This window comes from Egretta garzetta, unplaced genomic scaffold (assembly GCF_000687185.1).
Source record: "Egretta garzetta isolate BGI_Z169 unplaced genomic scaffold, ASM68718v1 scaffold439, whole genome shotgun sequence".
Classification (NCBI taxonomy): domain Eukaryota; kingdom Metazoa; phylum Chordata; class Aves; order Pelecaniformes; family Ardeidae; genus Egretta; species Egretta garzetta.
In genome coordinates this window covers 229,536-244,247 of record NW_009260803.1, presented here as the reverse complement: position 1 = coordinate 244,247, position 14,712 = coordinate 229,536, and the positions used below count along the sequence as shown (strand labels likewise).

General features: G+C 54.9%; 1 protein-coding gene across 1 annotated transcript in view; it reads left to right on the top strand.

Moving 5' to 3' along the window:
• Window positions 1–14,712, top strand: part of JADE2 (jade family PHD finger 2) — an 84,620-nt gene that overhangs the window by 44,283 nt on the left and 25,625 nt on the right. Inside the window, 2 exon segments of the mRNA XM_009646863.2 lie at window positions 2,322–2,491; window positions 13,350–13,561. Coding sequence (XP_009645158.2) covers window positions 2,322–2,491; window positions 13,350–13,561 — 382 coding nt within the window.

The following is a 14,712-nucleotide window of genomic DNA, read 5'->3' as shown; positions in this document are numbered from 1 at the left end:
CGGGGGGGGGGGCCGGCGGGCAGCCTGCCTGCAACGCGGGGCTCGGTTGGAGGGGCTTGGCTGGAGGATGTTCTAAATCAGGAGCCCCTCGGCCTGCAAGTGATGCCCTGGGGAAAAGATACCTGCACAGAGTGGGTCGGGCATCTCGTCTGAGCAGCCCGGGGCCAGGATCTGATCTCTGTTGACCCCAGTAAATCAGCGGTAATTGCATCTGAGGGGTTAATGGCTGGAGAAGTTGCTGTTACCATCAGTATTTGGACCATCATATCCATTGGACCTCATTTTTCTCAGGTAGGGAGTTAATTTCCGTAGATGAATGGGGAAGCTATTGCTGTAGGCAAAGGAAAGATGCCACGGACCCGTGCTGGGACCGGCTCTCGGCACAAGCCCATCAGTTGCCTGGTGCGATGGGGCTGGAAGTGGAGAGCCCGGCCAAGACTGCCTGCATCCTTGGGGAGAGGGCAGCAGGCAATGCAAACCATAACTCATCGTTCCCGCAGTCAGTTCCCAGGCCAGGTGAGAGGGGAAGCACTGGCAGCACTGGAGCTTCCTCCGGTCCTCGGAAACCCAGGTCTGGAGAGACCCGACAGACGCCTCTGCTCCCGCTGAGCACTTGGGGCAGGGCACGGCGACGGTGCTGGCGGAGCTCATGTTTCCCAGTGTAAACTAGGACAGAGCGTTGCACTGAAATTCATCCCCTGGGCAAAGAGTCTCATATTCACAGGGCGCAGAGTGCATGGCGGTGCCAAACCCCGCGCCTGCGTGCGCCCTCCTGCCCGCAGGCTGGATGGAGCTGGGTCGGCGGCGTGGCTGAGACGGCAGCGTGGCGAGCAGAAGCCCTTGCCGTAGCCCTGTCCCCACATTTATCCCATGCCTCTGGTGTATCCTGCCTTTTGGGGGGTATGGGACCCCCCTTCGCGGCCGTGGAGCAGGGATGGTTGGTGCCATGGCCCCCCCCTCGCCAGCAGGACCACTGGCTCCGGGCGGGAGCATTGCTACTCATAACAACCCCCATCTTGTGTTTGCGTGCCTTCACATCAGATTTCCTGGTTTCACAGGCAGGACAACGTATTTCTCCCAAACAGGCTATTTCTGCCCCGATGTGGTAGTCTCCTGTGGGCCTCTCTGCAAGCCCCCACGGGGAGGAACAACCCTCTAACGTCAAGGAGCAACATGAGGTTGATGCCGGCAGCTGCAGCCGTAGGTTGAGTTATTTGACTCGGGAATCCAAGCACACAGGAGGTTGCTGGTAGTAACGCAAGGCGGGCAGGAAGAAAGGAGCCGCACAAAGTGGAAAAATGGCTTAATTTCTCATGGTGTGAGGGGGAATTGCAGAGTTCTTGAAAAGCAGTTCTTCCCGTGGAGAGCCCGGCGCAGAGACGCCCACTCGGTGCTTCCCTGGGGCTGCTCTGCAGCGTGGAGCCGTGCGGGGTGCGGGCTGGTTCGTACCGAAAACCATCGGTGGGCGGTTAGGAAGAATGAGATGCGGTGGTAAAGCCTGCATGCGGCACTGGTACCGGTTTGATTTCTGAAGGGATTGGTGCTATTCCACCAATCTGCAGGGAAGAATACACCGAGGCAGATGGAGGTGCAGGCCAAAAACCAAACTCCTGATTCCCAGACGGCTCCTTCCCTTCCTGCTCGCAGCCCCAGGTGGGTGGCCACAGCACCGCGTAGGAAGCCAGCCCAGCGGAGCTGCAGGGCGGTGGGATGCGGGCTGGATCCCAGCAGCCGGCGCGATGCCGGAGCCACGCCACCGCGCTCCCACCTCCCAGCACCACTTTTTGCTGGGACACTGGGAAAGGCGTGCAAAATCCTGGCCCGTGAGCACCAGGCATCCATCACAGTCAAAGGTGGATAGTTCTCTGGTTTTACGTGGTTTTTGTCTCTGAAGACCTCAAAAGCTTTCTGACTATTTTGTGGGAGAAAAGGATTAATGAGCTTTTCGTAAGTTGATTGTGATGCCGAGGGTGTCTAGCCGTTCGCAGCCGGTGTGAGGTCCCAGAAGGGGAGCTGGCAGCCGAGGCGTGCTCAGCATTTTCTGGAAATCAGCTTGTTTTGATGCATCCCAACGCAAACCATCGCATAGGGTGCTCAGACCGGCAGTCTCTCGGAAAGTGCTTGTGTCCAAGTTGTGGTCCTCAGAGCATCTGAGGCGCGGGAGGCTACATCGGGCGCACAAAACCCCTTTGATTTTGCTGGGCTTGCTTTCCTTCGTAGCGTCAGGTTTGTACACGGTGTGATTGCACCCTCCATGGCATATTCACGGGATATTTCTGCAAGCTGTAGCTCATTCTCAACCTCTCCTTCTTTTCTTCCAGGATCATACCCCAGCTGGAGAACTCGCCTTTGCAGGTTTCACCGAGCAGCCCGCCTGGCTCCGAGATTTCGGAAGCTACGAGGACTTATCTGCAAGGAGTGAGCCGCTATGACCTGGACGAGCTCGATGCTTGCTGGTTGGAACTTGTTAATATGGAACTCAAGGAGATGGGTGAGTATTGCTGTTGTTTTTCCCCTTGCCTGGGCATCCCAGAGTGGGCCTTCAGTCTTTTTAAGTAATCATGTGGCACAAAAGGCCTTGAAGAAGAAATTTTTGCTCAGGCTCTCCTAAAGAGATCATGTGGATTGCTGCAGTGCAGGATCTTGAGGGCATTTCAGTGCCGGTCACTCACGTAGGGGTTTTGGGACATGGTCCAAGAAGAACGGGGCAAACCAGATGATGGTAGGAACAGTGCAGCGTGGCCTGCGGAGCCGGGCTCTGGGTTGCAGAAGAACCGATAGATCCAGATCACTCATGGCGGTGCTTTGGTTTCGTGACCATCGTCGTCTCCCGTACTCATCCCTGCAGCATCTGTTCCTGTAGGAGGAGGTGTTGGTTGGGATGGGTGTGTTGACCCTGACTCCTCTTCCTTTGACTGGTGACATCTGAAAGCATTTCTCCAACATTTCTCCAACTGTAGCCAGCTGGGCAGATGGAGTCAGAGGAAAGATTTCCTAGTCAAAATGTGTAATTCCCAGAAATGCTGGTCGTGGGTTGTCTCTCCTTTCCCAGGTGTCTCTAAATATCACAGCATAACCTTGCCTGCATCACCGCTGTTATATCACTGCACATTCCTAGAATCCATTAGCGCATTTCGGTTGAGTGCAAGTACCTGGGCTTGGAATTTGACCACTGGCTCCAGTGCTTAGCATGGTCTGCTGGGCAGATTTCTTGGCACAGACGCGTGGGTGTGTAGCCCTGCCAGGCTGGAGGGATTTTCCAGTCCTTGTTAGGTAAGGGTTGCTGTGGTGTGGCTGCTGCTCCGCAGGTAAGAATAACAACGCAATCAAACATTCCCCTTGCGAGGTCAGGGAAAGCTGAAACGCGCCTACGTGAAGCATTGCTCCCCGTCACAAAGGTCTTTCAAGTCTGGGACAAGGTATGTTCTTTGGAGGTACTCACGACTTACAACCAAATTTTGTCACCATGATCTCCGGGACCTTAAGAAAGTTGGAGAGGCTGCTTTTAGCATTTGGCTAATTATCTATTATACGTGTCCCGTGTATTGGATTCCCTATAATCTTGGCATTGTGGAGCCCACAGTATCACTAGCAAATGGCAGTCAGCTTTGCCCTGGTTAACTGCTCCTGTATTAGCAGCCTCGGCTCTTGTCGTTAGCACACCCAGGTCTTGAGATGCTGGCAGCTATGGTCAGGTCCTTGGGCAGAGCGGACGGGGCTCCTGGGCAAAGCCGAATGGCTCGGTCCGACTTGGGTGCCCTGTGGAGGATCCACCCTTCCTAAGGATGGATGGCTGCTGTTACCGCATCAAGAAACCGGCTTGTACCACACCGGGTGTCCTTTTGACTCCACCATGCTTTCACCGTATCTCCTGCTGCATTTCCCTGGCCACCTCCACAGCTGGCTGGCCAGCAGAGGTGTCTCTGGGCTCCAGAGAAGGGTCATCCGTATTTCCACTTCCCCCTTGGACATCTTTCATACGTCTCGAGAAGGGCAGCGGGCAGAGATTCGACCTCTTCAGCTCAGTTGGGTTACATTTGGCTCGCTTTATTACTTCTTCAAAGTATTAGGTTGCAAATGCTATGGCTTCAATGCCTTTCAGATGCGGAGCGCCCATGCTGATGGGCAACTGGAAGATTTGGGAGCTGGCTGTCCCCAGCGGCTTGGCATGTCACCTTCAGGCTGGCGTTTGCCAAACCTGGGCATGCTGGGGGAGAGCGGTGGCTTCGCTGCCTTGAGGAGGGGAGCTTGAGCATCGTCACAGCCACGTACCCCTGGTAGCCCCGCTCCTTGCTGGCGCGTTGGGTGGGCTGGCATCGCAGCGTCCTGGCGAGCACAGCCTGAGCCTGGCGTCGGGACACAGGCGATGCTTCGCTGCCAACCCTCTGTGCAATTCTGAGCAAGCTGCATCTTTCTTCCTCTGGCTCCTCGTCGTTTTATCAGCCGGTCAGCTTTTTCGAGGGTGATCCTCAGGAGGTGTTCGTACAGCACCAGGCGGGATGGGACGCAGTCTCTGATGAAGCCCCTGAGCTCTCCTGCCGTAACCAGCTATGGATGGCAGTAACGAACCCCGGGGATTTCAGCAGTGGTAGCGCAAAGAGCCTTGCTGTCCATCCGCTGGTTCTCCAGCCCATTTCTGTTGCTGAAAGAGCGCTGTAATTACTGGCTGAGCCTTAAATATGCTGGGGAGAGAGAAGCTTTGAAAACCAGCGTTTGGCGTGTGAAATCCACTGCGGATATGGCTTCAGCCCGGAGGATTCTGGTCTCTCGCCCCAGCCCCCAGCCCCCCCGACTTCTCTAGCAGGGCTGGTGCGTTTTTTTCCGGTGACTTGAAAGGGAAAACACATGGCATTGACGAATAACCCATCCCTGGCACCGCAGGGAGGTGGGGGTCTGGCAGGTAGGGAGCGGGACGGGTGCTCCTGGCTGCGGGACCATGGTCGCCTCCCCCCCGCCGGCCCAGCCCCGTGCTGCCGGGGGGGGCTGGACCGCAGAGCCTGCGGGGCATCGGGCTGCTTTGGGGGAGGCACTTTCCCACCTGGGGAAGCGATGGGGTTTTGGGGCACATAAAAGGAAAGCTGTTGCAGCGAATCTGTCGCTGCTCACCTCCTGGGCTGTGCCAGCACGGAGGCTCTGCTCCCTCGGCTTCCCATACGGGAGACGCCGTGCAGCCGGGCGCTGCGGGGGTGGGACGTGGGGCTCGTGCCCTCCGCCTCCCAACGCAGATTGCCGCCTGCCTAGGCTGGTCTGAAGGCAGTCCATAAATAGCGCTTTCTCCCGGAAGCCCTCGACATTAATGACATCCTGAGATTTCCAAACCAGCTTTGCTAATCTCTGAGATCATTAACGTGACTTAACGGGAGAATCGCAGCCTCTCCTCCTGTTCGGAGAAGGCTGGGAGTTATCTCCCAGCGCCAAGAGATAGGCAGAAGTTTAAATTCCTCCTGGGTGTTCAGCTGAGCTCTTGTCACTGGGCAGTCCAGGGGCACAATGTGTCATTCCCAAAATATTTAATGACAAAGGAGGAGTCTGGTCTCTGACTGGCTCTTGAGGAGCCGCGGGGAGGGGGGCTGGAAAACACCTATGAGATCATCCATCCCGCTCGGCTGTTCGCGCAGCATCGATCCACGTAGCGCATAGCACATGCCTTTTCCAGTCCTTTTTAGGTCACCCCAGGGATGGAATTTTATCACCGAGATCAGATAAACCTCCAGATAGCTCCAGCTGTCTGCCGGCTCCTCTCCCAGTTCGGCGGAATTGCTCCGAAAAACAAAAGTTTTTCCTGTAAAAGAGCTTTAAATAGTTTTAACCCCCCCAGTAAGATGCCTCTGTAGCTGTTACTGTACTCAGTAGAAATGTACTGTTTAAAAAACTTCCATGTGCTCAAGAGGAAATCAATATTTAAGCGTGCCTAAATGTTTTATTTGTTGCTGCTGCAATGTGAGAGAGCAAAAGAAGTGGGTCTGAAGGAGTCTGAACGAAACCCTGGACCAGATTTATGTGCACGCTGCTCCAGGCAGCACGGGCCTTTCCTTTTAGAGGAAAATCATCGTTTTTATATTAACTTCTTATGCTGTATTTTGTGATCTCTGCTAAATCCAAAGCTATTGTAAGAGTGGGGCTGGAGAGACTTCAAAGACCAAGGCTGAAAGATCCCTTTGCGGTGATCGGCACTTCATAAACACATGGAAAATCCTCAAGAAATTGCTAAAAAACGTTGCCGGAATCAATTTTGCTGAAAGCAGAGTCGAAGTTTCTAAGTACTCCCTTGACTTAATCCATATGGTGTATGCTGCTCACATATGCCCACCGCAGCTCCTATCTTGGGAGCTGGAGGTGTTCCTGGGTATTTTATGGCAGGAACATGCAAAGGTCACATTTATTGCTTTTGAAGCTCCGGGGGGAATTCATCACTGCATACTTGAGATATGTCCGTGTGCTAATGAGATGATACCTCCCTCGGCGGAGGTGAGATTGGTCAAGTAGACGTGGAATAAAGCGAAGTCGGTGGAGTAACCCCGGGGAAGATGTGCTCGGTGGAGCAGAGGCTGCCATTAAATGTACGCCGTGGGGAGCGGCTGCCTGCCACCCAGCAGCACCCTGGTCTGAGGCCACCCCATCCCACTGCATCCTTTTGGGATTCGGGGAGCCCTCTTTTCCCCCCGAGGCAGCACGTTGGCACTCTCCAGGCAGATCCTGTCCCCACGTGGCTGCCGCCCACCCACGGGCGCCCATCACCAGGCTCCATCTGCTCCGCGGGGTCGCCCCAGTATCTGTCATTTGAAGCTTTTCCATTATTTTAACGACTCTGAGCGCAATCCCCCACCGTGCCGTGGTGGCCGAGGTGCAGCCCCATTCCCCACCGCTGCAGCCAGCCGGCCGGGGACCGCTGCCCCCCCGATGCCAGGGATCCAGGGGCTGCCGCCCCCCTGCAGGGATGCTCCCCAGCCCTGGCTGGCTGGAGGATATACAGAGTCTGTCCTTTTTGTAGTGGGATACGTTTTCTTTAGCCACCAGCCCGGCTCCCCCCTTTCAGATGTCTCCCCCCACCCCCAGCCATACGGGACCACTCGCAGCGATGGCCCTGCCACCCCCTGCCCCGCCGTGCCCCCGCACCCGGGCTCACCCTGCCTGCTGCTCGTTGCTTGAGGAAGCTTAGCCCATTAATAATTCAGGGTCTGTTTGTTTGGATATTTTTTTTTTTCTTGTTTTGAAGAAATCCTGCCAGTTTGGAGCTGTTTTATAACATGTCTGTGCTGCAGCCCACAACAAACATACGCGCGTAGCCTGAAATCTTTGTTCTCCGCCGAGCTGGTAACGGTTGCGGCAGCAGACCGCTTTGGTGCCTGGGTAGATGAACCAGCAAATCCTCCACGGCTTGGTGGTATGTTACAAGGAAAAGATGGGTTTAATAGAGGTACCGATGTACAGCGTAGAAGCGTCTCGGGACCAGATTTAGGGCTGGAAGCTGTTCTCCGTTACGTCGCCGTTGATCTGGATCAGCGCCGTTGGTGTCGATGGGAGGAGGATCCGCCTGGCCGGCTCTGGCTGCGAACGCAGGGGTCGATACCCCGATTTAATGCAAGGGCAGAACTTGCCTTGTAAATGGGCAAGTCAGCAAGCCTGGGGGGTAAAGAGGCAGAGAACCGATGGCTCTTCATCACTCAGGAAGGTGAGAGCCCACCGTGGCCAGCCCGTGGAGCATCGTGGGGGCCTTGGAGAGGCACAGCCCCGCGAGTGCAGGGAATTGGATGCGCAGGGCTGCTCCTGGGGAAACAGCGTCGCCCCCCGCGACCACCGGCACCGGTGCTCATGCCCGGATGGGAAGGGGCGAGACGCGGCAGCGTGCCGGGGTGCCGCAGCCTGCCCGCGGGGCACGGGGTGCCTGAAGGGAACGGGGGGGAGGAAGGGGAATAGTAATTCTAGCTCAAATACTAATCCAGGCTGATTTTGTGTGAAAATAGCCTCGGCCTTTAAGCTTATCTTTAAGCAAGGAAATCCAGAAATATTTTCAGATGGCAGTTTCTTAAGTTGTGGGCAGAGGTGGAAACACCGCAAGCCTCCTGAAGGGAAAGCTGTGCTGATTTAACTCCTTCCAGAAACAGATATAGCAGGAAAGCCGCGTTAATGTATAGATCAGGAGGGTTGGAAATCAGCGGGAGAAGCTTTAGACATTTTGCCTCCGTGTTTTTCAGCACAGTCAGTTTTCATGTCAAGCCGTTGCTTTGCTGTTTCCATAAATTCCTCGTGGTAATTGCAGTCGTTCCCAGCAAAATTCTGCGTTTTGCTGCTGGATGGAGCAAAGAGGCTTTCATCAGGAGTGCTCCAGGACAGCACTGTCAGTGCCGAGCATCGCTGGAGAGAGACAGCGGCTTATAAAGTGGCTTCTAAAACATTTTTGTCATCATCTTAAATTTGCGCAATAGCTGATGCCGGTGGGTGGTGAGGAAGGGTGATAATTGGTTCCTGTAAATCGCTTAAGTGCGTTAGCAGCTGTGTTGGTAACAAAATAATCTGGAAGTTTCGCTGCGGATGCTCAGCTCCCGCAGGTTGCGTGGTGCCCTTGGTTTTGTTGGTCGCGCTTGATGTTGAGGTTCTGTTCATAAATTACATTGGTAAAAGCTCGATGCACAACGGCTGCACCTCCTGTGCCCGCAGGCGATGGGTGAGAGGCCCCAGGCAGGCCGGTGTGGGGTTCGGGTGGTTGCCCCCCTCATCCCCTGACCCTGGCAAAGGATGCTTGGGACAGGACCCGGGATGCCCAGGGGAGTGCCCAGCCCGGGGCAGGGGTGGCTGGTGTCCTCATGGGTGCCTTGAGTGCGTGGGTGCTCAGCTCCCAGCCTTAATTCCACATCAAATCTCCCAAAGCGTGCGGTGCCTAAACTCATGCTAGCATCTAGCCGGTGCTGTTTAGCCTTGGATGGCTTTCCTCCTCCCGGCCTTTGAGGGGGGGGAAGGATTCTCTGTGTGGCTTTGCAGAGGCAGGAGCCCAGTGGGCCGGTCCAAAGCGCTCGCCCCGGGCGAGCCGGGTGGGCAGACGGTCTCCGAGCTGGAGGGAGAGCTCGGGAGCCCGAGGTCCCCGTGCCGGGGGCCAACACCCCCATCCCATCAGGGAGCGGGCGCCCTTTCCCTCTGGGTTTTTCAAAGATACTAAGAGATAAGCCTACATCATCTCACAAGTGCTTTTCTTTTTTTAATTAAAAACCCCCAGTCATTTTGCTTGCTTACATACATTTTTACCGAAAAGCAGGCTCCAAGGTTTACAGCCTGTGAATCAGCGGACGGCACAGCCTGCAGCCCTGATGACTGTTTGTTCATGAGCTGGTTTATCTCCAGGTATCTTCCACAGGCTAAAAGAATTTATTGTTTCAGTAAATTGATTTTTAGTGGAGCGCGGCTTAGTCAGAAATAGGTCTCCCTTTTGTGAAAGGTAGCTTTCCAGCTACTTTTTTTCTCCCCGTGCAGTGAGTCGGCTCCCACCACGATAAGGAGTAGCTGAGAATTCATTTAGCAGAAGAATATTGGTCTTTCATGCCACATAAATTACGATATTACAGAAATAATTATAACGGAGAGCGGCGTTGTGTAAAGGAATGTGCCTGGTGGTTCTCCCAGACCCGGCGCTGTGGCTTCGGCTCCAGCCCAGTGATTCCAGCTCCTTTGGGATAAAATATTTAAATTCTGTGTTTCAGCTGCGGTGTGGGCAGTTGCTTCGAAGTTTTTAGGGGCTGATGTGCGTGGGGTCGGGGCGGGCGCCTCAGGAGCCCCCTGGGGATAACGGGGATGCTGGGCGGCTGCAGGGATCGTGGCAGACCCCCGACGGCGGAGATACAGGGACGAGTTTTCTGCTGGGAGCCAAGTTCAAACGAAAGGCCGGGTTCCTACGCATTTTCCCTTCCCAGATCAGATCTGGAGACCTCCTGCAGCGCGGCGGTGGCTGGTGCCTCTTCTCCTCCTCCATTTCCAAAGCAAAGTCCCCCTTCCCCTCCGGGGGATGCTTTCTCCGGCCGGGTGCACGCTGCCTCCCACATCCCGCTCTGGGCCGAGAGAGGGTAGCTCTTCTCCAGCTGGGATGAGGTGGGAAGCAGCGCTCCCTGGGAGAGTCCTTCCCACCGCGGGGCGATGCCAGGGCTGTCCCATTAAAACCAGTCATCATTAACACGCTCGGTGTTAATGAGGAGAGGATACAGGGAGGACCCCTGGGAAGGGTGATGGGACATGGAGCCTCTTACCCCTGCGTTGTGTTCTGAACGTGGCTCCAAGTCACCGGTGATTACATTGGCGCGAAATTAAATTCTCACTTCCAGTTATGTTCCTCCGGAGAGAAACTATGGAGAAGTTTGCAGCTACGCAAACTCTGTGGAGGCTCAGAAAAGCTTTGTTTTTCTCCCTCCTTTTCATATAAGATCTTGGCATACCTTAACCAGGTAAAAAATACCTTCCTTGTGGTCAGGAATTAGAGTGCGCAGTCCTGGTGATGGTCTCAAATGGGACTTTCCCCCTGGACGTCACTGGATTTATTCATTGTGGCCAAGATCAGTACCTGAGTCTTTGCTTTTCCTTCCCCAGTGACATATATTGCCAACACGACGTACAAACGGCAGTAACAGTCTCATTTGTGCATGTACACAGGGAGTGTTTTGGGGGAGGGTGGGTTTTTTTTTTTATTTCGCTATTTAGCTGGCCGCGATCAATGCAGATAGCGTTTTTGCAGCCAGAAAGATGACGATTTTATGAATGGAGTTTAATAGCGCAAACTTTATATGATGCAGAAGGAGATAAATGGAGCGCAAATGGAAAAAGCACTTCACCCCCAGGCCCCGTTGTTTAGTGTTTCATAAGCGATTAATCGCTTCAGCCCCATCAAGTGCAATTGTCAATTCAATAAGCTCCGAGGTATCCTGAATGGCGCTTGGCAAAGGGATTCCTAATGTAATTACATCTAAATGGAGTGTGAGAGCGCACGCGTGCGCGGGCGGGAAGGAGGGAGAGATCCATATTTTTCCATGTGATGCTATAACCAACTACATTGCACGTAGGTGGATAAGGAAACCCCGCTGAGGTGCTGGTCTTGCTCCGGCACGAGAGTTTTGGGATCGGTGAGGACTTTCTCCCCAGGGTTAAGCTGGCGACACCAGGGCATCGCTGTGGATGGAAAATGCAGGAGGAGGTGGGATGGGAGCCGGTTCTTCCTGCTCGAGGTGAAACGGGAACGGTGGCGATGCCAGCGCGATGCCGGCGATGCCAGCGTGATCCCGACCCTGCAGGCGGGTTGGGGGCACGATTCCTGTGGGAACCCCCTCCCTGTCCCCCCTGGCGCTGCCCGCAGCTCCCGGCTCTGCCCAGCCTCTCCCTGAGCACAGGGCAGCCCTAGAAAGCGCGTGGGGAAAAGCACCAGGAACGCTTTAATGATGGTTTTACTTTCCAGAAGAGCAGAGAGGAGCAGAGCCTGAAATGTTGGGAGAAAGGGAGTAACATTCCAGTGCCTGGGATCGTAGCCACAGATGTGGACTTGAAACGCTGACGGAGAGCTTATTTAATGCCCGCATGAAGTCGTGGCTTGCAGCTCTCCATCGAGCCAGGGCAACACAGGTGGTGCGTTTATAAAGGGACACCATTAAGGCAAAAATAATGCTCTGGCTTTGTCTGTAACCCGCTCCCTGCCCCGTTGCATCCAACCGGCACGATGCCAAGAGCCGGCCGGCGGCTCCATCCTGGCTCGGGCACGCCGTGTTGCGGCACAGCAGCCCCAGCGCTTGAAAGGGCTGCGATAGGGAACAGTGTTGGCTGTCTTAGATGCTATCTCAGACTCGACACAGACACGTGAAATGCCAGGCTGGATGTTTGCAGAGACTTGTCAAGCCAAGGGAAACCGTGCCAATGCGAAACGTTGGGGAAGAGCTTAGGAAGGCAGACAATGGTGTGTTCGCTTGCCGAGCTCGCCTACGGGTTGCTTTCCCCCTTAACAGAGTTTTTTCAGCTGGTCTGTGGCCGTTGGGGGAAGGTGCAGCCTCTGCCAGCATCGTCCAGCCGGAGGGGCCGGGAGCGCTGCCCGGGACCCCCGTGCCCCATCCCTCCCCAGCGCCAGGGGCCTCCTGGGGCCCCAGAGCTCAGCCTGGGACAGGGACATGACTGTGGCTCAACAGATGCCCAGGATGGCAGACTTCTCAATGAACATTTAATTAATAACTGCTTCATATCAGTACTTCCTCCAGCCTTTTTTTCGCCTTCTCTGCTCATAAATGAGATATTTTCTCCCGTTGCCTTGCAACAAGAAAGGTGGCCAGCGGCGCGGGTCAGGCTCCTCCGCTGGCTGGCGCGTTCTGGAGCACCCTGGCCGTTATCACGGATAATAGAAGCAAATGAAATGCAAAGATGAAATGGTTTGTATTGCATCCTGCTGCTGTCTCCATCCCCATCTCCGTGCCTTCCCCAGTGATGAAATGGTGCTCCCAGGGAGACGGGGCGCGCTGGGGGTTTAGCTCTGCCTCTTGTCCCTCGCAGGGAACCTCTTTCCTGCTGCTGACACGTTGGTTTTTTTCCTTTTTTTTTTTTTTCGTGGCACCGGGATCTTTGGGGTGAGCGGCAGCGCCCTGGGGAGCAGCGTTCAGCGTGGCACCGTTTCGGTGCTGCCATGCTCCTGGCAGCAGCATCCCCCCCGGTAACAGTGACCAGGCATCCCGCTGAGGGAGGCTGCTGCTCTGAAAAAGCCTCTCCTGGTTATCGGCCTCATATTCCTGGTTGTCACTCTGGGTAAACCTCTGGTAAAGCACCTCTGCCACTTCTTGCTGCTAAAGATCCCGGTACGGGGGGGAATAAAACACAACACAGCAGATCTGAGCCCATCCCGGCTCTGACCTTCTGGTTCCACTAAACCCAACCAGGAAAAAAAAAACGAAAAACCCCTCATTTGTCCTCAATTTCAGCCCTTGGCTTCCGTTTTACAGTTCTGTTTGATTGGCCTTAAAAGGGTCAATTTTCAGTCTTGACAATTAAAGCATTGACTTTGTGTTGCCAAAGCTTGTCTGAGCCCTTGCTGCAGAAAGCGTCTTTGCAAAACTTGTCTCCTTGAACATTTAAACTGTCAGACCTAATTATCCGCATTGCTTCAGCTGAATGGGTTTCTTTGCTCTCAGCCAGCAGCAATATTTTGTTACTGTCTATGAAACATAAACTGCATCCCAAGTTGGAAGCAGCCGTTTTCTGAATCGCCGCGCTTACCGTCGCTGTGGATTTGCCTCTTGAGTTGCAGTTTAAAACGCTCAGCCCTTTGCAAAACGCTCCCCGAAGGCAGGGGGGTTCCTGCGCCGGAGCTGCATCAGTGTCCTCCTCTGCCTTCTGCCTTGCAGAGAAGCCTGAGCTGGACGAGATCACCCTGGAGCGAGTGCTGGAAGAGCTGGAGACCATGTGCTACGAGAACATGAACATCGCCATCGAAACGGAGGAGGGCTTGGGCATCGAGTACGACGAGGACGTGGTGTGCGACGTCTGCCGCTCGCCAGAGGGGGAGGACGGCAACGAGATGGTGTTCTGCGACAAGTGCAACGTCTGCGTGCACCAGGTGAGCCCCCGCCGCGGGGGGGAGAGCGGGGGGGTTTTGGCTGTCCTGCACGTCACGCTCATACCCTCCTCTGGGTTCCTCCCATCCCCGCCGTCCCCCTTCTCCTGAGCTGCGGTAGACCCCTAATTCAGCTTTTCTGGTGGATTCCCAGCGTGCCTCCAGCGGAGCGAGGATAGCAAACGGGGTCTTGGCTAGCTGGCAGACAGCAAACCTGCTTTTCTCACTTTCCTAGCCCCAACCCTTCCTAAGTGCCCACAGAAATACACAACCGGAGGCCAAAACCGGCATCCTGCGGGCTTGCTTTGCCCCTTCCTCCTTGTTCTCTGCTCTCTGTGATATTGTATTTTATGCCTCCTCTTCCCTTATTCTTTCTTTACCCCATCTTTCTTTATCAAACTGCAGCTGCGGGACCTTTAGCATCCAGGGGAGACCAGCACTGTGTGTGGGACTGGCTGGTGGGCTGGGGGGATGCGGGTCTGCAGCCCTGCCCTCGCCGGAGGGGTGGGCTTGCCCAGACCTCCAGCCTCCTCCTCCGCATTGTCCTGGGGGTAGTAGGACCTTCCAGCTCCACTAGCACCACCTCACGTCGCAGGGTTTCTGTCGCAGCTTCCCTTGCTGCACAAGTGTAGGATTTCACTTTATTTTGCTGCCTGGAGGAAAATAATTTTATTTTTAGAATTGAATGCAAATGCTTCAAGCCCTTGCTGGGCGGGGGGGAGGGCTGTGGGCTCCTGTGCTTGGTGCTCAAGGAGGGGAGACCTTGACAAGGAGAAGGAAACCTTGTGAGGGTCTCCTGGGTCCCACGCGGGTCCAGGGGGGTTTTGCTGGTCATGCTTTGAGGGGAAGCACCATGCGGTGCTGGGACGGCAGCGGCAGCTCCTGGGCTTCACCCTCTGTGTGATGGGTTTGGTTTTTGGTTTTTTTTTTCCCCCTCTGAAAAAAGCCATTTGCTCATCTTTTGGGCAGCTTTTCCATCAGCGCTTCCTGGAGGTGGGAGAACGTTGGAGATATCTATAGTTGCGGGAGGTGGGTGTTTTGAATGGTTTCCATCAGTGAATCAGAGTCCACAAAATACCAGGACGATTCAGGGTTGAGGTTGGGGGGGGTGGGGGGTGTTTTTGTGTTGGTTTTTCTTTTTTCAACCAGCCCAA